The 27,757-nt window shown below is 35.8% G+C and overlaps 1 protein-coding gene across 1 annotated transcript; it reads right to left on the minus strand.

Moving 5' to 3' along the window:
- On the minus strand, window positions 1-27,131 carry LOC131148602 (uncharacterized). Its single transcript, XM_058098430.1, has 6 exons — window positions 26,960-27,131; window positions 21,677-21,727; window positions 21,508-21,580; window positions 20,674-20,714; window positions 344-403; window positions 1-233 (listed from the first exon to the last, which is right to left on the minus strand). The coding sequence occupies exons 1-6, from the start codon at window positions 27,023-27,025 to the stop codon at window positions 168-170; spliced, it is 357 nt and encodes a 118-aa protein (XP_057954413.1). The 5' UTR covers window positions 27,026-27,131; the 3' UTR covers window positions 1-167.
- Between the last annotated feature and the right edge of the window lie 626 nt (window positions 27,132-27,757).

Genomic DNA, 27,757 nt, shown 5'->3' on the forward strand with positions numbered 1-27,757 from the left:
TAGTGAACGGTGGGGAGGTTTTCTTTTGCTCTAACCATCATTGCATGGAAATAAAAATGGCAATTTCAAATGTACAATTTGCTTGGTGATGTAAATTTCTGTTAAAAATCAAATTTTGTGCACTAAATAAACAGGATGTAGACGCCAATCATAAAACAGTACACCATTCAACAATCTTGAGGGTGCAATGCACTCGCAAAGCCCTGGGCAGCATCTGAACTCAGTTCGTTCACCTGGAGAAAGTTTCATCAAGTAAAAAACAAAAAATTCATTTGATCAATAGTGTGAAACAGAAACTTGTTAAATGATAAGTTTTTATGCAAGAATACTATAATATGCATACAAGCTTCTCATGAATTCTTTGAAGAGCCTCGCAAAATCTTTCAGCCTCAGCTGCTGCCACCTACAGTAGACAAGCCAGTAAGACACAGTGAGTTCCTCCACCTCTTGAATCACTTTTTTTAAAAATTTTTCTGTTTGATTCTTCCTTAATGCTCCTAATAGTTCTCAGGAGAAAGAAATTTCAGGGTCCAAAATGTAGTGAGGTTTCAACAATGTATTCTGTTCAGTTACAAAGCAGATGAGATTACTCTGTCCAAAATATAACTTAGAAACAGCATCAATTTTAAAATCAATCCATAACTCACAATAGTAACTCAGGGATAAACCAATGTTTTTCAGGAGAAAATTGACATGCTTCCGAAGATTATCAGTCCATTCACAAATAGAAACAAATCTGGAATTTTGCATCTGCTTAAAAGAAATTATTGGGAATAAATTCTGCCTTTTTTGGAGGTAGGGAAAAGAACAGATAAATTACAACCATGAGAGACAAACATAGGTAACAGGAAAAGCTCAGTAACAACACAACTGGCATTTTTTTCTCTCAAATCATTAATTTACATATAGCTAATGATTAAATCTAAATCAAATCTTAACAAGAAACGTGTATGCACTATAAATTATAGAGAGAAAAAGAATGTGAAGCTTCCTTGAATCTTAGCAAAAGGAGGTGCACAGTGAATGTTAAGGGTGGAGAAGGAACTTGGTAATGATACAAAGCATAGATGTTGGGCTAATTGAGTTTTTCTATAATGGTGGAGAGAAATGTGCACTGAATTTCGAATTGAAAACAGAAAAGAAATAGGACGAAGTAATCATGTGATAACAAAAAATCGATCTTCATATTGTTAATGTACCAAATTCCACATTGAAAAACTAGATAAAAATATAAAATATGAATCTAATGGGCCAGCCACTCATTGCCAATTAGATTTTAGTTGGAAGCGTTTTGGGTTCATAACTTTTGTACCAGAGCAGCTTAAACAAATCTGGCCAATGTCATCGAAATGGCTACCAAGAGCTGATGAAGAGCTGCCTCAAGAAGAAGAAGGGGCTAACTAGCACAAGAGTGAGACCTCAACAAAGAAAGGGCTACCTGTTGGTCAGATTAAAGTTGTTGGTAGCTGGTTGCACAAGGCCAGTGTCTATAGAATGTTGCCTTTAGACAGTGAAACAGCCTACAGAAAGCTCATCATGGGCAACATCAAAATTACTATTAGATGGTAGAGAGCCAGTATCCACTGACATACGAGTAGAGCTGCTTAGAGTGAAGCAGCTAAGGACATCAGTTGCAGAGCATGGTGCTCTGTTACGTACCAAATAACCACATTCAAAATTTTAAAAAAATATATATACAAGTACATGAAGTTATGAACCAAATGGGCTACTGCAACCATTGCCAAATGCTTTTGAGCTGGATGCACTTTGATTCACAATAGTATTCTTCTAAAATTTGAAACTTGCAAATTCAGAGAAAGAATCAAACTTGTTTTTTCAGTGCAGTGAAAAATGGATGATTGTGGACTACACTGGGTCATTATAGACAGGAAAGGTCTAAAAAGTTGGTACAGGAAACTAGGATTGTATTAGAAACTTAGAATACAGGGAGAGTTACAGACAAAAGCATGGAGATAGTGGATACAAAGATCAGAAGGAAAACTAACTTGATCTGCCTTCAAGAGATGAAACGGGTAAGGGAGAAAGCTAGAGAAGCTGAAAAAACAGAATTTAAACTTTGGTACGCTGAAAAATAGAAGCATAAAAAGGGGATGGAAATCATTATAGAAAAAGACCAAAAAGATAATGTAGAAAATGTTAAAAGAATAGGGGATAGAATCATTAAAATTAAGATAGCTCTAGGACTAGAGATAGTAGATGTCATGAGTGCGTACGCTCCATAACTAGGCTTAGAAGAAAATCTAAAAAACAATTTTAGAAAGATGTGGATGGTATTATACAAGTGATACTAGAGTCTAAAAAACCATTCATCAGAGCTAATCTGAATGGACACTTTTGAAAGAACAATATAGGTTATGAGTGGATACATGGAGGCTATGGACATGGAGATAAGAATGAGGTCGATGAGATGATTTTAGATTTTGTCATGTGCTACTTTATAAAAAGAGAAGAACACTTATAACTTTCAAGAATGGGCAAAATAAAAGGCAAATAGATTTCTTCTTAACTAGAAAGGAGGATCATCTATCATGTACGAATTGTAAAGTTATCTCAAGTGAAATTTTGATTACACAACATAGAGTCCTAGTATTTCATATATATATATACACACACACACTAAAAAATGGAAGAGAAGAGTAACATAAATCAAAGCAAGAAGACTAGGAGGTGGAGCTTCAAGGGAGAAAATATAGTAAGGTTCAAAGATAAAATGATCAAAGAGAGTGACTGAACAATAGGGGATAAGGTAGATACGAACACTATGTGGAATAGAATGACCAACTCTATCATAAAGATAGCAAAAGAGATTTTAGGTGAATCCAAAAGAAGATACTTAGGCAACAAAGTTAGTGGCAGGATCAAGATGCCTAAAAAGTTGTTAAGACAAAAATAAACTTGTATAAAACATGGCTGAAATATAGAAAACCTTGAAAAGTATAAGGAGGCAAGAAAAAATGCAGAAAAATTCATTAGTAAATCTAAACATAGAGCTTATAATACTTTATATACTAGACTAGATATAGGAAGCAAAAAGAGACACTTATAAACTTGCTAGAGTTAGAGAAAGAAAATACAACGGTTTGGATAAGGACAAAAATGATAACGTCTTAACTAAAGAAGAAGAAATAAAGGAGAGGAGGCAAATATACTTTAATAAGTTGTTTAATGAAAATTAAAATGAAAGCTTGAACTTGGAAGTGACAAATGAGGAAAAGACTAAAAATAGGAGATCTATTCCCATAATTTGTGTCACTAAAATTAAGTTGGCTTTAAAAAAGATGAAAAGTGGGAAATCTATAGAACCGTATAACATACCAATTAAAGTTTGAAAATGTTTAAGGGATAAAAGAAGTAAATGGTTAACTAATCAATTCAACTCTTTTATAAAAATCAAGAAAATGACATAGGAATAGAGGAAAAGCACATTAATACCTTTATACAAAACAAATGTGATGTTCAAAATAGTAACTATTGTGAGATTAAGATTATGAGTCATGCAATGAAACCGTGGGAAAGGATAATTGAACAAAGAATAAAACTAGTAACGAAGATTTCAGAGAATCAATGCTTGGGAAACTAAGAATAGAAGCTATTTATCTTTTAAGAAGATTAATGGAAAGTTTAGGGAAAATAGAGGCTTTCATTTTGTCTTTATTGACCTAGAGATATCCTATGATGTACCTAGGGAAGGTTTTCGGTAGATTCTAGGGAAAAAAAAAGAGTATGCAATAGATGTGCTGAGGTCATAGAGGATATATATGATATAATAATGACTAGCATTAGGATTGTAAGAGGGGAGTCTAGAGAATTTCCAATGACAATAGTTGTACATCAAGGTTCTACTTTGAGCCCTTATCTCCTTGCTTTAGTGATTAATGAACTCACTAAACGAGATTCCTTGGTGTATGTTGTTGTGTCAACGGAATAGAAAACAGCAAAGCAAAAGATTTCTTTCCTTACTTCAGCCCACATTTATTTCCATATATTTCCATTAATTATTTTGTACAGTTAGCATATATTTAGTTTTACATGTATAGGGCTTGAAAGATTATAGTTTACTTGTATAGGGCTAGAATCATGCTAGACCTTATTTACTTTCCATGTATAGCATTCTTGTAAAGTCTATATATAATATATAGAACTCAAGGCCAATTCATTCGGCCATTCACAAAATATTTGACTTGGTATCAGAGCCAGCCAACTGCTAGGTTTTTTTTTCCCCTCGATTTTTTTGTCTTCTCGGTTTTGTGGCTGTTGTGGTTTTGTTTTCTCTTCTAGAATTTTTCTCTATTCTTTCCGTACTTCTGTGGCTGCGTGGCTGTCGACACAGCAGGTTTCTGGGTTGCCATTTATTCCTCTAGTTTATGTCCTTGTGATTCTCGGCAAGTAGGCAGCAATTTTCTGTTGCTGTTCGTGACTTTCGGCAAGCAGGCACAGCAAGTTTCTGGTTTGCCACTTATTTCTCCAGTTTCTGTTGCTGTTTGTGACCTTCGGCAAGCAGGCAACAGCTTTCTGTTGCTGTTTTTGACACTTATCTTCTCTATACAGCAGTTTTTTGGTTCAAGATTTAATTTTTTAGTGCAGGGAGGTCGTTCTTGGTTTTTCTTTGTACCTGCATTGTTTATTTTGGGCTTCTATATTTCCTATTGGTCTGTTTCTTTCGGCACAGTCTTTTTTTTGGGGGGCTTCTCGATTTTCCCCATTATTTAGCATAGACTCCACACCTGTGTGTGCCAAGTTTACGGGCAACAATTATTCTATGTGGGTTTTTCAGTTTGAACTTTTTTTTTTAAGGGAAAAGATCTTTGGGGTCATATTGATGGCATGGATTGTGCACCCAATCCTGATAAATCCAAGGAGTCCGCGGCTTGTCCTTCATGGATTGTGCTTGATGCTTGGATTATGTCTTGGCTTCTTGGCTCGGTTGAGCTACATATTGTCCCCAACTTGCAACCTTATCACACCGCTCAATCCATGAGGACTTATTTAAAAACAGTATATCATCAAGATAATGACGTCCGTCGTTTTTAGTTAGAGCATGTGATTGCCATGTTTCAACATGACAATCGTTCCATCCAAGACTATTATTCGGGGTTTCTGACTCTTTGGAATGAATATTCTGATCTGGTTACTGCAGAAGTTCTTGTGGCTTTTCTTCCCATTATTCAACGTCTTCACGAGACCAATTGTCGTGATCAGTTTCTTATGAAACTCCGCCCCGAGTATGAATCTGTTCACTCGTCTCTGCTAAATCGCTCTCATGTTTCTTCTCCGGATGTTTGTTTTGGTGAGTTACTTCGTGAAGAACAACGGCTTCGTACTCAAGTTACTCTGGCACAATCTCCAGGTAGTTCCAAGTCTGTCCTTGTGGCTTATGATCAACGATGAGGACCGCCTGCGCATTCTAGCACTTTGCAATGTTTTTGCTGCAAAGAATTTGGACATATCGCTGCTAATTGTTCCAAGAAATTTTGCTCTTATTGCAAGAAGAAGGGTCACATTGTCAAAGAATGTTGTATCCACCCGTAGAATCGTCAGGCCTAGGCATTCCAAACTTCTATTAGTGTACACCCCCCCCCCCCCCCACAATGACTTTTGTGACCCCTGGTTCTTCTTTAGGTGACTTCTCTGTTCCTGCACCTCCTCCAGCGAATTACTCCACACCCAAAATGGTGCAACATATGCTAATTTCAGCATTATCAACAATGGAGCTCCAAGGTAACAATTCTACTAATCTCTGGAGTGTGGACTCGGGTGCCTCTAATCCCACTACCCTGTGTCATGTTCAGCCCTACGCTAGTCAATCTGATATTCAGACTGCCAATGGCAGTTCTTTGCCAATAATTGCTGTCAAAGATGTCTCTTCTAAGTTCACTAATGTGTTTCTTACTCCTCAGCTTTCCACGAATCTTATTTCCGTTGGACAATTAGTTGATAACAATTGTGCTGTTAATTTTTCTGGTAATGGTTGTGTTGTGCAGGACCAGGTAACAGGGGAGCTGATCACGAAGGGACCTAAAGTGGGGCGCTTGTTTCCACTACTTTTGCCTACTCCAACATGTTTTCCAATTTCTTTTATTAATTCTTTTGCTTGTAATAATGTTTCAGATCTTAGTATGGTGTGGCATCGTCATTTAGGCCACATCCCAATACTCAGATCTTATCTCATGTATTGAACTCCGGTTTACTTGGTAATAAAGAACGTTCTTCTTTATCTCTTGAGTGTGCCTCTTGCAAACTTGGTAAAAGCAAAACTATTCCCTTTCCTTTGCATGCTAGTAGAGCTTCTCGGTGTTTTAAGCTTATCCATAGTGATGTTTGGGGACCTTCCCCAGTTAGTTCACATGAAAAATTTAAATACTATATGACGTTTATTGATGATCATAGTAGATTTACTTGGGTCTACTTTCTTCGCTCTAAATCTAAGGTTTTTTGTACTTTCACTGAGTTTTTAGCGTATGTTGACAATCAAATTTCTGCTTCTATTAAGACATTACGTACAAATTGTGGTGGTGAATATGTGTCTACTGAGTTTCAGGAATTTTTGGCTTCTAAAGGCATTATTCATCAACGTTCATGTCCTGCGATTCCCCAACAAAATGGAGTAGCCGAACGGAAAAATCGTCATCTCCTAGATGTAGTCCGTACTCTCTTGCTGGAATCCACTGTTCCATCCTTGTTCTAGGTTGAGGCTTTGAAAACTGCCACTTACTTGATTAATCGTTTACCTTCTCAAGTCCTACTCATGGAGTCTCCCTATTTTTGTTTATTTGCTAAGCAACCTAGTTATGATAACCTTCGTACCTTTGATTGTGTATGTTTTGTTCATTTACCTCCTCATGAGTGACATAAATTATCTGCTCAATTTGTTCGATGTGCATTCTTGGGATACAATGTGTGTCAAAAGGGATTTGTTTGCTATGATCCTACATTACATCATACACGCATTTCTAGAAATGTTATTTTCTTTGAAAATCAACAATTTTTTTCCTGTGTCCTCTATACCCTTCTCTCCTACTGTGATTCTCCCCTCCTTTGAGGAGCAGTTCTCAGATCCTCATCCTATCAGTTCTCATTTTAAACCAAGCGTTGTGTATATGCGGCACCCCTACCCACAGTCTCTTCCGGTAGCTTATCCGATATCTGATCCTACCACGCTCCAGATTCAGTCAATTGTAGCATTTCCAAAGCCTTTGGTACGTCGCTTTTCTGAGGTGTCTGTACCCCTGCTGAGGTATGGGTTTCAGTCTTCAAGTTCTGGTAACTCTGTTTTAGCTCTTACTGCTGCATTGTCCAATTTAGATATTCCCACTTCCTACTCACACGCTGCCAAGCATGATTGTTGGCGACAAGCTATGCAAGAAGAAATTGTCGCTCTAGAGGCCAATCACACATGGGACATTGAGCCTTGTCCTCCCACCATTGTTCCTCTGAGTTGTAAATGGGTTTACTCAGTCAAGGTCCGATCTTATGGAAGTATGGATCGTTACAAAGCTCGCCTTGTTGCACTTAGGAATAAAGAATAATCAGAAATATGGTGTCAATTATGAAGAGACCTTTGCTCTTGTAGCTAAGATGACTTCTATTCGTACGATTCTAGCTATTGATCCCAGTTTATACCGGAAGTTGGTGGGTAGTCTTGTCTATCTCACCATTACTAGACCAGACATTTCTTCTGTTGTACAACAAGTCAGCCAGTTTCTTCAGACTCCTCGTCATCTTTATTTGGCTGTTGTCCGTAGATTCATACGCTATGTTGAGGGCACTTCTGCCCATGGTTTATTCTTCCCTGCAGGCAATTCTACTCACCTTGCTACTTATAGCGATACTGATTAGGCTGGTTGTGCGGATACACATCGCTCCATCACTAGTTGGTGTGTGTTCTTAGGTGATGCATTGATCTCTTGGAAGAGTAAGAAACAAGACAGAGTTTCTAAGTCATCGATGGAATCTGAATACCGACCGATGTCTCTTGCTTGTTATAAAATTATTTGGCTTCAAGGCTTGCTTGCTGAGCTAGATTTTTCTAAGACCGATAATACGAGTGCTATCCAGATCACGGCCAATCCTTTCTATCATAAGCGAACGAAGCATATTGAAGTCGATTGTCACTCTATCTGTGAAGCATTTAAAGCTCGTGTTATCACTCTTCCACACATTTCTACTGAATTACAAACTGCGGATATCTTCACCAAGGCTTTCACTCATCATCGACATTACTTCCTAAGTAGTAAATCGATGCTTGTTGATCAAGCTGCATCAATTTGAGGGGGGGCTGTCAACGGAACAACAAACAGCAAAGCAAAAGATTTCTTTCCTTACTTCAGCCCACATTTATTTCCTTATATTTTCATTCATTATTTTGTACAGTTAGCATATATTTAGTTTACACGTATAGGGCTTGACAGATTATAGTTTACTTGCTGATGATATTATCTCGATTGATGAAAGTAGGAGCAGAATGGAATCTAAGTTAGAACTTTAGAGAACCGCTTTAAAGTGTAAAGGTTTTAGGATAAGTAGAAATAAGACAAAATATAAGAAATGTAATTTCAGTAACTTAGGAAAAGTATTGGAGATAAGATTAAACTTGATAATCAAGAAACTAATTGCACTAGGTTGCTAGTAGATTTTGATATCATGGATCTATTATGCAAGCACAAGAAGAAATTAAAGAAAATGTAATGCATAGGGTTAAAGCAGGACGAGTAAAAGGGAGCAGTGCATCAGGCGTATTGTGTGAACGTAAAAAAACTCAATACCCTTAAGATTAAAAAGAAAGTTATACAAGACAGCGATAAGTTTAGTCATGCTTTATACATTAGAATGTTGGGCAACTAAGAAGCAACATAAACAAAAAGTAAAAGTTGCTGAAATGCAAATGTTAAGATGGATGAGTAGTATAACATTAAATGATAAATTAATGAACAAACATAGACACAATAAACTAGGCATAGCACCAATCGAAGACAAGATAAAGGAGAGGCAGCTTAGATGGTTTGGGCATTTGAGACGCAGCCAAGCAATGCGTATAAGGAGGGCTAAAGGAGTGAGTTAGTTATTGTTTATGATAGTGGAAGGGGTAGGAGTAGACAAAATAACCTAGAATGAGGTATTTAAGAAGGGCTTAATAGATTTTAAGGTAACAGAGGACAATGCATTCAATCAGGTGAATGCTCGTGAGAGTGTGTGTGCTCACATAAATTTAAAAGTTTATCCCTTGATTCCAATACATCATCATACCCTGTACACACTTATCCATTCATCCATAACATATATATATATTAGATATATATACACAGGTAAAATATTCACAAGTACACAACAATTATTCATATGTGGGAGGAAGGTACTAACGCCCTCTATACATTTGTTCTACAAATGGTACCTAATTAACCATGAATTGTCCCTAAACTGAATCTAGTGATCTTTAATTAACTCCTTAAAAAGAAAATAAATATTAAAACTTTAAAAGAAAATGTGAAATAAGGTGCAATTTAGGAATGTCTAATAAGACCTCCAACGGAGGGGATCTTATTAGATAAACCCTCTTCAAGAACAAATATAGGTGAAGTGTAAAATACCTCTTTATCCTTTGTTTAATCACTGGGACGCACACACATAAAAATAGAATATATACAAATAATAATCAAACAAATTCATCAAATTTGAGCAAAAAGAGTCTTTAAAACATTCCTAGGCTTTTCCATAATTTTATAAGGATTCTCTAAAAAATTTCCAACATTTTTCTACAATTCTCTAGGATTTTTAAAGACTTTTTCTCTATTTTATTTATTTTTGGCATTTTTAATTTTCCATTTTTTGTTATCTTAGTCAAAATGACTCAAACATTTTTTATTTACCTCTTTATTTTTTTATTTTTTTTCCTGATTTTTTCTAATTTTTTACTATTTTTTCCAATTTTAAAAATTAAAAATCAATTAAAAATTAATTTTAAAATTTAAACAAAAGAAAAAAACAACAACAAAAAAAAATCAATAGTTCAAGATGAGTCAGGCTGGTTCAATCGGTCTAAACTAGGTCAATAGGTCAAATCAGGTTGACCCAGGTAAACCAACTTGACCCGGTTGGGTAAGAAGGTCGTTAGGTGTCAACCAGCGATGGCAACACGTGGCACTGATATTTTTTATTTCTTCATTTTATTTTTTTAATTAACTATAGTAGAGTGACATCAACTTGACATCACCTGCCACGTTGCAAAATACGGCAAGTCTTGGAGGTTTGACACAGATTGCTACGTAGCAGCGATCCGGTCGTCCAGAGAAAACACACATTGGATGGTCAAGATCATGCCCCGTTACTCCCCAAACGCATGATCCTATACGCGCCACATGTCACCATCTGTACAGTGACACATGTCTCATTTATTTTTTTTATTTTTTTTTCTAAAAATTTAATATAAAAACCTTTTTTTTCTTTTCTCTTCTTTTCTCTCTGACTTCCTATTCTCTCTCTCCTCTTTCTCTTTTCTTTGCATCTGTCTCTCACCTCTCCTCTCTCTGCATTCTCTCATCTTAGCTCTATTTCACCTCTGCTCTCCCTCGATCTCTCACCTCCTTTTTCAACAATCTCTCTTCTCTCATATCTCTCTCTGTCCCCAATCTCCCTCTCTCTCTCTCTCTGTCTTCGATCTCTCTCTCTCCCTCTCTGTCTTCAATCTCTCTCTCTCTTTCTATCTTCAATCTCTTACTCTATTTCCTTTTTTCAATCCCTCTCGCTCTCTGAACCTCAATCTCACCTCTTTGACTCTCGGCTTCTCTCTCTCTCTCTCTCGATTTTCATCTCACCTTCTCGGCTCATCTCTCTCTCTCTCTTTTCTCTCTCTGCTCCTCTCTTTTTATCTTCGATCTCTCTCTCTCTTTGTTACTCTCTCTTCGACCTTTTTCTCTATTTTCCTTTTTTATGATTTTTTTAAATTCCATCCTTTACTTTGCAAGTAAAAGCATAAGTCTCTAAAGGCAAAATTTTGATCCCTCCTAAACCTTTCCGACCAGATTTCTGCAGATAAGCTCTGGGTCTTTTTTTTCCTATTCCTTATTTTCCTTGTGTTATTATCTTGTTCCCATGGATTTTCTTGCAATCCAAACAGGCACTAAAGCTGACTAGGGTTAGGGCAGATTAACTTGGGTTTGGAGCTTGGGTAAGTTAGTGGGCTGGACTAGTTAGGTCTAAATAGGCTAGGTCAAGTTAGACCAAACCCAATTGGGTTGGTTAGTCCTAAGTTAAATCCATTTGGCCCTTAAGATATAAGACTTAATTGGGCCTGGGTTTTGTTTGGCTCAAAGGTTAATTGAACTAATGGGCTTTGGTCCAAAGGGTTTGGTTTAGTTTATGTTTGGGCTGAATTTATTCAAACCCAATTGGGCCTAATTTGATTTAGGCTATTTTAAAAGGGATCTTAGGATTTGGGCTAACTGATTTTTAGGGCTAATACAACCCAATGGGCCATGGAATTGACCCATGGGCTTACGCTAATTTTGGTTAAGAGGGCTGAATTAATTGGGCTTAAGGTAAATGTGGTCAGTTGACCAAGGTCAATGTTGACCTAGGTCTCAGGTTTGGACCCAGGTCAAGTTGACTTGTATCATGGGTATTCGGATCTAGAGGATCCAAATTTGGGTCCAAGCTTTCAAATGCAGACTTGAGCTTTCGAATCCAGATTAAATATCCAAATTTTTCTGGTGAATTTAGGAGGAATTCTTTGGCTTTTTCTTTTAGATAAAGTTGAATTCTGTTTTAAAATTCTGCTCACATTCAAATTACAAAATTTTGAACTTAAAATTCTGCAATTTAATTATCCAACAAATTACAACAGAATTAAACAAAAATTAAAGAACCAACCTCTATCTTCTATCTCCTCCAATCTTCTAGCTTGCTACCTTTACTGCTTTGGCCCTTTAGCCCTTTTGCTCCTCTCCTTCAAGCCTCAAACTCTCCCAATATTTCTATCTCAAATTTTCTCCTTACCCCTTTCGTAAGCAATGTTCTCTTCTTTTTTTCTTCCCCCCATATCCCTTTTGAAGCTCGCTATTATAGGCCTGGGGGAATAATTCAATAAACTCTGATTTGATCAATCAGAATTTAATTGATCAATCAAATAAAGTTGAATAGATCTATTTATGACTGCCTTAAACTATGACTTCACTCACATGCTAAATTGTACAATTCCCACATGTCTAATTGCTATTTTCCTTTTGTGCTTGTAGGTTTTAAAGATGAAAATGCTGGCCCACTGAATTTTTTGTTTCACTTTTTTCCTTTTCTGTTTTTTATTTTCAATTTTCATTTTCAATGTATTCAATTTTTCTTCATTTTTCATGTATTCAGTTTTTTTTCTTTTTCCCTGTATTTTCATCATTTTATTGTATTAGTGAATAATTTCAAATTTTGGACTAAGAAAAGACCTAAACATGCACTAAAATTAGACCTAAAAAACAAATTCTACTATATAAGCCCCAAATAAAATGGGATGTCTACAAGGGATATAACTCTAATTTATGGAGGAAGAATGAAATGATATAATCTTTTAGAATTAAGACTCTGTAACTCCCTCCAATTTAAAGGCACTTGATATTAAATGCACAAGGATATCTTAACTGAAAAGGGAGAGCTCTTAAGGGAGACATGACATCTGAAACTCATTTCTTAACGCTATTGCTTGTTTATAATCACTTCTTCTATCCCTAACCTAAGCATCGGAGAATCCCCCAAAATACACCCCAGGTCCTCTTAAGTCTCTTCCCTTTTTGTAGGTTATCAAGACTGCATGCCATAATACAGGGCTATAATCCTTTAAGATTAATACCAAGCAACTCCCTCCAACTTAAAGGCACTTGACATTAAACGCATGGGGATGTCTTATCTATAAAAGGAGAGCCCCTATCCACACAACCACAAAAAAATATGTCATCTTCTCAAACACTTTGCATCACCTTCACAAGAATATTAAAAAAAGACAGATATTATGACGGAATAGGAAAAAAAACCTGAATAAGGATAAAATGCTCCCTAAAGTGAAGAAAACACCTTTCCACCCATCAAGTCTCCAAAATAGGACGCAAAAGAATTACCATCTAAGAGGACAAAGCAGTAGTAGGCCAACTCAGGGCTCCACACCCCCCCCCCCCCCTCCTTTTTTTCACAAGCTATTAAAAAAATCAATTTGATACCAATCCCCACAATACGACTTTCAAAAAATTTGACTCTCAACTCCAAATTTTTTTCTCAAAAAACCTACAAAATGGGCAACATATTAGAGAAACTAATCACATCATCTAAAAGAAAAATAATGTAATCATCAAATGTGAAATTGATAAATCCCCATGACCCTCATTAAGCCCCCTACCAAACCTATAGCAATCCCTCTATCAATCAATCAACTCAACATAGTAACCACAATGATAAACAAATAAGGGGATGATGGTTCCCCTTATGAAGGACATAGAGGCTTTAAACCAAGACCTTCCCTCACTTTTGCAAAGACCGAGAAAAATAAAAATAAATAAGACATGCAAGACACCTTCCAATTCATTTCCTCCATCTCAACCCAAAACCCTTTCTATCCAATAGTTTATCCAAAATACCCAACTAAACCAATCATAAGCTTTTTGGAAGCCCAATTTCAAAACAACACCTCTTTTTGTTCTTCTAACATCTTCTACAACCTCATTGCCACTAAGGTTGCATTTAAAATCTGACAATCACTAATAAAAGCACTCTAGGGGATATAGTCTCCAACAAGATCCCAGGCAATCTCTTAGAAAGAACTTTAACCAAGATCTTGTTCACACTTGGCACCAAAATAATAGGCCAAAAATCACTTACACTAGTAGTGTAATCCTTCTTAGAGTAAGAATAATAAACAATGAATTAGTACTCCTACCCATCACTCTATTTTTTGATAATTAAAGAAGAATTTCATTAATAGAATAAGAATATACAGATAGAGGAATAAGACATCTCCTTAACATAGTCTGGAAAATCCTGATAAAAAACACATAGAAAACACCTAAAGACTAAAAACAAGATAGAGAAAACCAGCACAAATTAAACTCCAACACATAACGTCAACCGTGCTGAATATCAAAAAAGCTCACCCCCTTGAAATTCCCTTGTACCACACACCAAAGATAAGCCAAATAATGCATAGTTTCCCATTACTCCATTATCAAAGAAGTAATCAAATACTCTATGCAAATCATCCTCCACACAATCCCAACACTCTTAAAAGAAAGCCATCATGAACTCATCTAGCCCCTAGTTGTATCCCTATCCATCTCAAACACTACTACTCCACTCTCCTCTTCTTCCTCAAAAAGCTTCTCAAGCAAATCTACTTTTTCCGCAAAAAAATAGGCACCAATCCAACACCCCAATCCTCAATCTTCCTCCTTTTCCTCAATTAACAACTTATAGAAACTACTTAAAACTAGTAAAAACATCTGCAATGCAATCAAAATTCTTTATAAAACACTCATCTTAATCATCCTTTTGTTCTTAAACAAAATTCTTTTCCTCCTACCACTAGCCACCCTAAAAACAACCTTGTATTACAATATCCATCCTTAACCCACTTCATTCTAGTCCTCTACCTCCAATTCACCTCCTCTCTCAAAAGAACTCGCACAAACTCATCAACTAATAGAATCCTTCCCCCCCCCCCCCCCGCTTCCTCAATCCTATACTCCACACTGAAAATACCTCTTTTCTAACATGAATATCACCAAAACCCTCCACATTCAAGATTTCAAGTTTTTATTTAACAAACTTCAACCCCCAAATAAAATAAACGCTCCAACCCACCACCCCAGAAAAAAAAAAAAAAAAAAAAAAAACCTCACCCCCACCCTTTGACATTACAATTACCCCACCACTCTCTAACTAGATCACAAAAATCAGAGTAAACCACATATTCTAAAATTTAAAAGGTACATGGCACCACCTCACATGATTAGACTCAAGCACTACAAGCAATGATTTGATAGTACTCTAAGAAGCAAACCTTGTACTAAGCAAGGTGTCACAGACCAAGGTTTTCACACCTTGTGAAGGGTTGTGTGGCACTAGCTAAAGCACTCTTGTTTAACTAGTCAACCAAGATTACAGCAGTTCACCAACAGAACATATTCACAGCAATTGAATGAAATGTAAGTGAAAGCATTAAGCAATTCATGAAAGCAAATGGCAAGAATACAGTAAACATTGAAGCAACGTAATTCATTATCAAACACCTCTCCAAGCGACGTGTATTTAGCAAGGAAGGCAAGTAGGCTAAATATGATTACAATGCTAGTGAGTTTTACAATGCTGATGGTCACTCACCTTCCCCTAAAGAGCTTTATATGCTATTTTAGCTTTGGCACTAGGAAACATTAAAATGTTCGATTCATACTCCTATCCTACACTAAAACATAAACACACTCAAGGCATAAAGCCTATACTAGTATTTACATGATGGTAACTCATCCTATGCACACAAGAAAAACGATCACAGACAAGCATAATGCTCTGAACAAGCTTGGCTCATAATGCTTCCCCACTTATGCAATCGACATCCTCATAGATTTTGATGCTAAGTACTCTCCAACTTGGTCCATGAAAAATTGCATGTCTTCCACTCAAATCTAGCTAATTTATTCATCTCCAAGGCCTTTCCACTTCACTAATAACTCGTGCCACTTCTTCCTTGATGTCAACTTTCCATCTACAAGGATGACTTCAACTTCTCTTCTGTCAGGTTACATTATCTTCATTCGTAACGTTGTGTAATCAGTCCGTTCATTTGGTTCGGGGTGACAAAAATAAGAGGCAAAAATTTTTCGATTTTGTGTGTGAATGAAAGGAACTGAACCAAACCCCTCTTAGAACCAAAACTGAACCGACTGATTTAGTTTGGTTTGCCAATTTTCATAACTGAACTGAACCGAAGTGAAGCGAAGCTCCTCTCCAATTCTATAGGCCTTGCATCGAACCAAGCTTCCTGAGTATTTTCTATTATAGTATCAAAATTTCCTTTATATGAGTCCATTCAAGATCCTTTATATTGGGGCAAACAATCTAGATCCTAGATGTTGGAGATGCAATTGCAATTGAAGATCCTAGAATACAATCAATATATGGTGTACAATGTAGATAACAATTAATTCGTAGTACATAAGCACAAGCGCTCTTCCCATTAATCCGCATGTCAACACACATCAACCCTTTAACTCGAGTAACTTTTGGCTTTTCCTCTACCTCTCCAATGCATTCACTAACTGCATTGCACCCATCCTTGGGATTTCCTCCTTATCCTCATCATCTTGTAGTGCCCCCTCCACCACGGAAGCTTGTAAGGCATTAAAAGATGACTTGTGAAGACACTCGGCTACTCTATAAGGGCCTCAACATCAAAAATATGTCATTTTACCCTTACCATTGGGTGTGTTGAATGATAGAGACAACGAGGCTTTCTTTGAAGTTGATGTCTTGGTGTCGACTCCTCCACTTCTTGGTTTGCCTTCTTGAAAGACTTTCCATTGTTTCCACCCCCTCCACTCTCTTTGGACGTTGTGGAATTCTCTCTCTAGCATAGTCAATCAAGCGTTCTGCAGTAGATTGTGCCATAAGCAAGTCTTGAACTCTTTGTCAATGAAATTCTATCCTTGCCCATGATTTCAAACCCTCATGATAATAGAACAGTCTTTCTCCAGCATGTCCTAAATATCCAGCATCAAAGCAAAAAACTATTTCACACTCTTTGATTGACCCTTTGTGCTTAGTCTCTCAATTTACATTGAGCATTGCACAACATTATTATGAAAGAATTGGACCTTAAGCACTTTTTTCAAGTTTGCCCAACAATCAATAACACAGCACCCATCCTCAATTTCATTGTACTTGATATGCTACCACAGCTTCGCATCAACAACCCAAGTACATTGTTGCAATAATTACTTTCACCCATTCTAAGTCAGTCCTCATAGTGCAAAAGTACTACTCCATATCAATAAGAAATTCTCCAATTCCTTAGCTTCACAAGCACCCCCAAACGTTCTAGGATCTGGCACCTAATTCCTCTATACTCTGGAGTAATGGAGTTTCCCATAGTAAGAACCATCAAGTTCACCTTTGCAGTCAAATCCACCTTCTGAGCCTACAAAATTTCTACCATATGGTGGAGGTCCTTTGACATTTCCACCATAGAAGTTGCCGTGATCCCTCCAAAGCATCAACATGTTTAGCAAATCTGACCATCTCCATGGCCACATTGTTGGTTGTCTTAGCCTGCCTCTCTAGCGCTTCAATTCTCTCGATATTGGTTGGAAAAACCAATGCTTAACACAATCCCACAACAAAGGCAATTGAATTCACGTAAATAGTAACCAAGCTCTAATACCAACTATCACAGGTCGATTATTTTACACCTTGTGTGCAGCACTAACTAAAAAACTCTTGTTTAACTAGTCAACCAAAAATTACCACAATTTACCAACTGAACACATTCACAGCAGACAAATAAAATGTAAGCAGAAGCAGTAAAAGCAATACGTGAAAGCAAATGGCAATCAAATAGTAAACATTGAAGCAACATAACTAATTCTCAAACACCTTTGGAAGCAACTTTTGTTTAGAGAGGGAGGCAAGTATGTTAAACGTGTTTACAATGGTAGTGAATTTTACAAAAATGATGAACACTCACCCACCCCTAAAGAGCTTTATAAGCTATTTTAGCTCTAGCAAAAGGAAACATCAAAATGTCCAAGGAGTCATACTCCTATCATACACTAAAACATAAACACGCTCAAAGCATAAATCCTATAATAGTATTTACATAATGGTAACCCATCCCATGCACACAAGACAAGTAGTCACAAGCAAGCATAATGCCTTAAACAAGCTTGACTCATTATGTTCTTAAAACACTCCTCTTGTCATCGTTTTGTTCTTCAACAAAATTCTCTTTCCTCCTATCACTACCCAATACCCACCCTAAAAACAACCTTGTATTACAATCTCCATCCTTACCCACTTCATTCTAGTTCTTGAACTCCATTTCACCTCCTCTCTCAGAAAACTTGCACAAACTCATCAACTAATAAAACCCTTGCCCCTTCTTCTTAATCCTATCAACCCCACACCTAAAATACCTCTTTTCCTAACATGAATATCGCCAAAACCCTCCACATTCAAGATTTCAATTTTTAATTTAAAAAACTTCAACATCCAGATAAATCAAACCCCCTCCCTCCCAAAATTCTCATCCCCACCTTTCAACACCATAATTACCCCATCACTCTCTAACTAGGGCACAAAAATCAGAGTAAACCACATATTCTCAAATTTAAAAGGTACATGGCCCCACCTCATATGATTAGACTCATGCACTGCAAGCAATGATTTAATAGCACTTTAAGAAGCAAACCTTGTACTAAGCTAGGGTATGCACCCTCCCATTTTATGGTGCATAAGAAACCTATCAACCATGACTTACTATCATCAACAAACCAAGTGAATTAAGCACTAGCGAGAGGAATACCTATCAAATCACAATCCTAATAAACACATCAAAGCCCCTCGTTAAAGAAGTGATTTTAGATCCTCTGAATTTCTTACAATATGAATGAATGACATTAAAATCACCCCCTAAACACCATTTAGAAGAACAAAGACCAAAGACTAAAAGTAACTCATACCATAAAAGCACACTCCCCCCCCCCCCCTCCTTCCCAAAAAAAAACGAAAAAAAAAACACCCAAGCCAAAGAGAATTAGGCCCATAAACTAAAGTAAGCTACCAATGAGCCCTTCCCCTGACATCTAGCAAAACAAACACCCAAAAAAAAAAAAAAAAAACTACCAAAAAATAAAACCATGAATGCCTACAAGGAATTTTCCTCATTTCCCTATCACAAATGGACAAGTTGGTTAACCACCAAGTACCATCAGTGCCACATCGTTGCAAGTTCTGGAAAAGTACATGCAGTCAAAGATTGGCTATACCAATCAAAGGCATTGCCTTTTAACATGTTGAAAAGTTGTTCAACAACCAAATAGTGTCAAGATAGCAAGTCCTAATAGAGTGCATGCACTATGCAATCAAGGATTGCTTGTGCCGTCAAATTTTTGGATTTTCAGCAATTGGTAATTGTGCAAGAATCCTTAAAAAGATCAATTATTTGAATGCAAGGCTTAATTAGAGTAAAAATTTTGAGTAATGTTCTCAACTTTGTCTTTGATGAGCTCCTTTAATTGGTTTGCAGAAATTGTTCTCTCAGCAACAACTTGTACGCTTCTCATAACCTCCTCTGCATAATTTTCCATGCTTCTTGGTGGTTTTGCCTCAGGGATTGGGGTTAGCAACTTGGCTTGCCTTAGATTTTCAATCTTGTTGATTACATTGAGTAGATAAGCTTTCTTCTCTTGAAATGTGTGTGTGTGTGTGTGTGTGTGTATGAGCCCTTCCATGGTTTTAGTTAAGATTGCAGTTTGCACTTTAGAAGACATTTTGCTAGTCATGATAACAATCATACTATCAACTTTCGCAGCTTGCTTCCATCACACATCAAGACCCCTAATGGCAACACATCATAATTATTAATGTCGTTGATTACTAATGTTGTTCAAAAACTGAGAACAGTTAATAAATAAAAGCACCTAATCAATGACATAATATGTTGCTATATATCTCTTCATACCAACTGGAACATAGTTTTCAATTTAGCAGAAAATGTTGCCATTAGAAAGAACATTGAAAAAAAAAATGTTCGAGAAACATATCTAAAAATTTGAAAATTGCATAAAACAAAGGAAATTTTTTATTAAAAAAAATTTGCAAAGCCCAACCAACATTCAGAATCTAAACAAGGTATGTCAATAAATGAATAAAATTCAATTATGCACATTAGAACCCCCAACCACATGGTTAAAAAAAAATGCCATAATTAATGGGTACATAAAGACAAAGTAGAAACTGTAAAGGCCTAAATAGAGAACTTGCTAATTTTTATGTTTTCAAGTCAAAAACAACAGAAAAAATCATTAAATAGCAACACAAACACAAATATGTAGGGGGAGAGGAAAGTGAGAGAGCAAGAGAGAGAAAGAGGAAGAGAATGGAATGCTTAAGAATGCAACTTCTATCTGCAAGATTTTAATCAACTTACAAGATTTTTTATCACCTACTATAAGACATTCCCGTGAACTTTTGATATTCATTTAAGAATATGCAATGCATCATGTAGAACATGATCTCCCTAAGACCTAGAATAAAGTCCATCCACTGACTATAATCCACAACATTAGAAGAATAAATTTCAGTCTTCTAAAGGTCATCATCATATATGATAGCAAAAATAATTGAAACAATAGCATTTTATGGATTTCTATAAAATATTTTTGGAAAAATAACAAAAAGAATTCATTGCACATATACAAAACAACATAACAGCCATTTCCTTGGAACAACTAACAAACCCTCAATAAAAGTTGGAAATTTTAAAAGAAAAAATAAAAATGGAACCATAATCACAGCCGTGGGGGGGTTAGGTAAAAGTAATTTGCACTGTAGTAAAACTCATTGAATATTTGCAACTCCTTTTATCAGCCATGCTGCAATAAACAGTTCAAAATTGGAAAAACAAAAATGGCTTACCTTCCTCTCTGCAGCCAACTTTAGTTTATCCCAGAAAGCATCTGTTAAGATATCCACATTAGCAAGCAAGATTATTCAATTGCCTATAGCTGGAATGAGTGACTGGTAGGGCACACTAGTTGCTCATACCCAACCAAGTAAAAACTATTAGCCAGTGTTTCACTGAGTTATTCAAATGCAGTTTCAAAATTTAGAGCAAAATAAATAAAATAAATATAAAGAGAGACATAAACTAGATGCAATCAAAGAAATTAAAAAAAAAAAAAAAGAAACAGGAATTTATAATGTAAAATGGATGGCAATAAGAAAAACTACACACATACACGTAAAGGTTTCATTTAAAAATTGATGAGCCATAATCTCAAAAAGTTTTAGTAGAATCCATAATGATGTTGATCTTTCTGAACTGAAAGTTTTGAAAAAGTTACCCAGGCATTTTTTAAAAATACCAAAAAAATCCATTGCATAAAAACATATCACTGAAAAATGTTTACTAGACAGTATTGAGGCTTTCCAATTAATGGTTTCCAAGCAGAAAGACTTGCACAGAATGGGCACCATGTAGGATGACAATGCACCAATCCCATTCTCCTGCTTCAGCATTTTTCAAGCAAGTTAGGATCCACTTGCAGGAGAATGTGGGTCCTGCTTGTATGAACAACGCTAACATGTCACAAATGTGTTGTAAATCCTCTGCAGTGCCCCGTTCAATGTAAATTTTTTCTCCAAAAAAGAATGGAGTACCAACTGCCTAATCTAAGTATACAGCTAGTTGAAAGTAAATGCTTGTTCGCAAGCATAATAGATACAAACAAATTTTGTGCAATTGAATACCATGTTTTTCAATCCCTCGAATCTCAACTTCTTTTTTATCCCCCATGTTCCATGCATCCTGCCATTCCTTTACCTGTTGGAATAAGCTTGAATGTCAAATGCATCAAGCTAGACTTAAATAGTAACAGAAATTTGAGGAAATTGTAATGTATAGGTTCAGCGATATTACCTCATCCTGTGCAGAGTGAGAAGTTGACTGTCTTGATGGTTCTGAGTCAGCCTACAATAGTCAAAGTTTAGTTGGGAACAGTAATCAAAAGCAAAAAACAAAAAGAAAAATAAGAGATAAATGAATACTGGGATACAATTATACAACTGTCCAATAATACATTATACAGTGACTAGAGAGCTTAGAAGAGGACCCGACTAGCATGGAGTATACCCATTCTAATATAAACTTTTTTCTACCAAATATATTTCACTTCTTCCCCACCTGCTTCAGCTGGAATCACCATTCCTTAAGTAGATGAAACATAGAGAATGAGTTGTTGGCCTAACATGGCTTTCGAATCTTGTTTTGATGATAACAAATAAAGGTTAATTTAACAAGTTGTTGGGTAAGTGATGATATTTCAGGAAACCTTGTATGATAGAGGTCAAAAGGATCAAAGAAATGAAGGTTCAAGATCCCAAGTACCATAAAGCCATACTCCATCAACATAGTGATCAAAAGAAAGCTCAAGAGGACCAAGATGTTCAAAACATATGGAAGCTTAAAGAAGAACCTCAAGTCTAAGAGGATTTAAAGCAAAGACATATATGAAGACTTCAAACTTAGAGTGTTTAAGTCTTTAGGATGACTTATGTAAATACTTCATTATAAATATCATTTTGAAATGCTTTGACGTTCATTAGGGGTTGATATGGATAGGGGTGAGCAAAATTCGGTGAAAACCGAATTAACCGAATTAACCGTCCGAAATTGGTCGGTTCGGTTCGGGTAAAAATCCCGGTTCGGTCGGTTCGGTTATAATTCCACAAAATTTCGGTTAATCGGTTTCGGTTCGGTTAAGGGTAAAAAAATTTCGGTTAACCGAATTAACCGAATTACTAATTAATTAGATTTTAAATATAATTTATGAATATAAATTTTGCTTATGCAAGTGCATGAAGGAGTTTAATTAACATATTTCGATTCTTTGTTTTATGGTAAAATATTATTTTCATTAATAAAATTAATAAATAAGGTATTTAATTAAGTTAGATTTGGTTTTAAAAAAAATTTATAATTGTATTATATTTCTAACAATTAATTTTAAATGATTTCGGTTAAAATCGGTTAACCGAATTACCCGAATGGGCAATTCGGTCGAGGTCGGTTCGGTTTCCATCGTCAATTCGGTCGGTTCGGTTAATGGTTTTATTTAACCGAATTTTTCGGTTAATTCAGTTAATTACCCGAATTTAACCGAACCGACCGTTTGCTCACCCCTAGATATGGACTTAAAGACCTTATTTTGAAAACCCCGGAAACAGCTTTTTAAAAGTAATAAAGCAAGATGGCTAAGAGTTTTGAAACTAAACTGAAAAAACAAATTTTATAACTGTTCAGGCAACTGAACTTTTGATCTCAGACGCCTAACGATTTTTCTGAACAAATTCTGAACATGCAGTGTAGGTCCAGGCGACTGACCCCTGAAACCTCAAGCACCTGACCCTATTTTAAGTTGAAAATATACACTACGTTCAAAAGGCTCAGGAGACTGACCCCGAACCCTCAAGCGCCTGACCACTATTAACGGTTATAATTTTAAAGTTTTTAAAATTCAAACTTATATTGCTTGTGCCCCAAACTTTGTATAAACTTGGGAAACACTTCCAGTAACTTGGGCAACACGAATTAAACACTTTTTGAGCCTATAAATACATGATTTCTCAAATCAAATCAGTACCAAGAATTGAAAATCTGTTTTCAAGCCATATTGCTCTTTCTCACTCAAAGCTCTCTTGCTTACACATTCATACTGAGAATTGCTGAGATATACTGAGTCTCCGATCACTCTTCTCTGAGCTCAAACCTCTAAGTTACTGATTCATATCAAGTGAAGAATTCTGGTAAAATAATTCTAGAGCTTTAATTCAATTTCTCTTTGATGTTTGTTTTGAAGTATATTAGCTGAGCTATATTTGTACTAACCAACTCTATCTGAGAGCATCTCTTGTACAAAAGAAATCTTTCTTGTTTCCTTATTTTCTTTGACAGTTTAGGTTTATTGGATCGTTGTACCGAGCGTGGGGTATCACTTGGAGAGGGGGCTCCACCCAAAAGGAGGGATTGTAAATTGTTTGTTCCGCCCGCAAAGGAACGTTTTAGTGGAATCCTTAGGTGGTATTGCCTAAGGCGAGGACGTAAGCTAGGTATAAGCCAAACCTCGTAAAAAATTCAATCTCACTCTTAACCTTTACTCTTTAAATTCTCAACATATATGGAATTTGTTTCTAAGTCCAGGTAGCTGAAAATTGAGATTGCGAAAAACTTTTAATTTAAGAAAGTACGCTGATTAATCTTTTGCGGAAACCTTAAAGAGAGTACCTTGATTAATCGTTTGCGAAAGTCTTGGTTAAAAGAAGTGCACCAATATTCATTCATGCAGGGCTTTATTTAAAACTCTAAGCTGAGTTTTTGCAAACACTAAATCAAAGAAGTGCTGCAGCTCTTACAATTGGTTAAGTATCGTGTGTTTGAATGATTGGTTGATTGGTTGATTTGTATTGTTAAAGGTATTTGGCTTGTGTGGATTGTGGTTGGTTTAATTAAGCATTTAAAATCAAAACATTCTTGTGTGTTTGCTAAGTATACAAAAGGTTATGAATTTGTAAAAAGATTTAAAAGAATTTTATAAACCCAATTCACCCCCCCCTCTTGGGACTACACCTTAGTTTTCTTGAGCTATTGTGACTGGTCTGTTAGGTGAGTTTTGGGTACATCATTATTTGCAGACATCTTGTTTAATAGAAAATAAAGAGGTGCCAGCCCAAGTCCTCTCTCCCATGTGCCCCTCTACGGTGTAGCAGGGTATCAGGACAGGATTAAGCATCCAAACCCCTAGTCCTCTTCTTGTTCACACTTTCTTGCCTTCTTCATTCTTCCTTTCTTATTCTTTCTTACCTAAATCATCATCAGAACTCTTTAAACACATCCAAGGAAATCTATATGAAGAATAGACGCCTCATAACTCTGTCAATGATGTCAAAACAGCTAAGGCTGATGTCGTCATCAAAAGATCATGTGTTGTGCAACAAGAACCTCCATGTGCTTTAGTTTTTTTACGGAATGAAGCTGTTTAGCTCCTCATAAAATTGTTTATTGGTGAGATGTCACTTTTCCGTAACTTTCTACTTTTGATGAATTTGTGCCTGATCAGAGAATTTGGAACTTGACTCTTTTAATTACAATGAGCAGTTTAGTGCAACAAAAGGTTTTGATCATTTTGTTTTACTAGTTAATGGATGACGGATCACTTCATTCTCCCAAAGATAATGCTTTTGGTACACTCTGGATGCTGTTGGTGGTTGTTTGTGGCTGTTCTGTTAGTAGTTCTGTAGACTGACACTACATCTTTCAACTGTGCACTACTTGGTGGGTTTTTAGCAGTTGTTCGTAACTGTTGGTGGAGTCTCACTAGAACTGCAAACCTGCGTGGCTGTCTGGTTGTGTGGACTACTTGCACTGTTTGGTGGGTGTTTTGGTTCTTTTGAGACTGTTTGCGGGACTGTGCAGTGGCAGTAAGCTGTAGAATTATGTACTTGACCTATTTTGCAACTTTCAAAAAATTGTGCTTTCTTTGCTGCCTAAACAAACTACTCTCGGTGAAGGGGCCTATGAGTAGGAAGAAGTATACAAGGGTATAAAGGGGCCAATGAATAGAATCTAATAATTTTTTTAATATACAAGCCCTTCATATATTAGTACTTAAGCATTTATGCAAATTGTGATTCATTGTCTAACATCTCTATAGCTACTATTTTTCATTTAATGGTCAATTATTGAGTTTCTTCCAATTCCAATTCCCAAATAAATTTGAATTTTCATTTCTGAAAAGTAATTTGAATATATGATTTATCATAATAATCATCTTTTAAAAGCCAAGATTATTATTTCTAACAATGACATTAGAATCTTATCCAAATTTGGTTAAAGTTAATTGTTACGAGGTATTTCTTGTCTTACTTCTAATCAATAACAACATTTTTGTCCACAAAATGATCTATACCGTTCATACTTTTATAAATAATATATATATATATATATATATATATGATTTATCTCTTTAACACTTCCAGTCAAAAGACTCGCAACAAGGCAAAAAGACTCCCGCTTGGTCTTTTGCTTCTCTTAAGAAGGCCTATGAGAAGTGAAATTGAGTGAAGAACATATTTATGCTGATGAGAAGTAGACGCAGAAGCAATGAAACACCTAGTTGCTTTTTAATTCTTGACTGACTTCAAAACCTATGCTTGATCATGTTAAAGATCAAATTTGGAGGAGACAGGGGTGCAGAACTCCTTCTGGCAGAAACATACTCATGTTTAGCATGCCTCCTCACTTGACATTTCTTCTTGTATTCTGTTCAGACAGTCAGTGACAGTACAGTCCTAGTTTGTCACACGAAGTGGTAAAAAATTGATCTTAGTGGGGCCTGTGACGCTAGTGTTTATGGATCTTATGTTTGGTCTGCAGAATAAAATAGTGGAAATGAAATAACTATTGAATAAGAATATTATAGTTCCTGAGAAAAGGCGTTGTCATTCAAAGGCAAATGACCATGTGACGGTGTTAATCAAGATAGAATTGCATACGAATAGACATTCATTCTCTATTCCATGCTATTTGAAATAAGATCTAATTTTTATACGATCACTTGTCTTAAAATATCACCTTCAATGTCTATTTCATTTGCACACTACTCCATTCGATGAACCAAATTTAACCTCAATTCTGTAGCCACAGCGGAAGAGGGGATTTGGAGGTCAAGGTCCCTGCTCTATTAGGAGCATTTGGAGAACATATTCTCACTCTCCGATGTCCTAGTATTACCAACCACCATTTCCATCTCCCCAATAATGTTTCATGAATTCCCCAAAGGGTAACAGTTTTTATTTTTTCTCGGAAAGATAAAGAGCGAAGGAGTAATGAACACAGTATCAATGCCAAAATAGACGTCAACTTTGATCTAGCAAACTACTTCCTGGCATTAGGTTCTACAGCTCTGCGATTAGCCAGAAAAAAAATAATCTACACAAAAAATAACAAAAAAACCATTCATATATCAGCACAAACATTGAAATAAACATTTTGTGTTAAACGAAGAACCCGTGAAGAAAATTCAAGCATATAACAAAGGCGGGTACTGGTAAAACAAAACAAACAATAACACATAGAAGCACAGTCCCTTTGGCATCAAAAACAAACGAAATAAGGGGAGAGAGAGAGAGAGAGAGAGAGAGATACATGATAATCGGGGGATCGGACTACGGGGAAGAGATCAAGAATGCGTCGGAACGAATCTTCATCCATGGCTGCTTCTGCTTACTAACCGAAACGAAGGAACCCTTTCTTTGCTTGCAGTTGCAGAGCTCCGCACGGTCCTCTTCTATTTTTTTTTTTTAATGTTGACGCAGAGAGAGTGTGTACTGTTTAGCTAATATTTATAAAATTAATGTAAATTAAAATCTTAATTAAAAATTTTCACCTTTAAATCAAATATTATTATAAAAATATAAATAAAATAATAAAATTATTACTACAATAAAAATAAAATTTATTATAATTATCTAAGTTAATTCCTATCTTCCAAATTTTACTTTATAATAAAAATTTTATTAGACATGATAATTGAAAAATATTAAAAGTATTTTGTAGCTGCCTTTATTATTATTTTTTAAAATTTATATGTATTTTCTTTAGTTATATTTAAATTCATATGACTATTTAATTTTGATTTTCATTTAAAAGTGCTTAAATGAATAATTTAATCTAAAAACTATTTCTAGATATTAAAACTTTTTACAACAGGTTGTCAAAATAACTGAAAACTATAAAAATCTAGTTTTTAGTTTTTTAGCAGAAAATTATCAATAGAAACAAAAAAGTAACAACATAAACAAACGCATTTTTACAATCTGTTTTTTCACTATGAATAAACATAAATAGAAATCAAAAAATAACAACGCTACCAAACAAACCTTAAATCATTTATGTTAGGGGTGTGCATAATTCGATGAAACTTGAATTAATTGAAATAATTGA

Source organism: Malania oleifera, chromosome 2, assembly GCF_029873635.1.
Source record: "Malania oleifera isolate guangnan ecotype guangnan chromosome 2, ASM2987363v1, whole genome shotgun sequence".
NCBI lineage: Eukaryota > Viridiplantae > Streptophyta > Magnoliopsida > Santalales > Ximeniaceae > Malania > Malania oleifera.

Bases quoted from the DNA above. Each gene is read 5' to 3' on its own strand.
- LOC131148602 (XM_058098430.1), bottom strand. From the start codon at position 27,025: ATGGATGAAGATTCGTTCCGACGCATTCTTGATCTCTTCCCCGTAGTC. The intron at 21,581-21,676 runs GTAATATCGCTG...TTATTCCAACAG, and splicing joins CTCACTCTGCACAGGATGAG to GTAAAGGAATGGCAGGATGC. The intron at 404-20,673 runs GTAAGCCATTTT...TGTCTACTGTAG, and splicing joins AGTTGGCTGCAGAGAGGAAG to GTGGCAGCAGCTGAGGCTGA.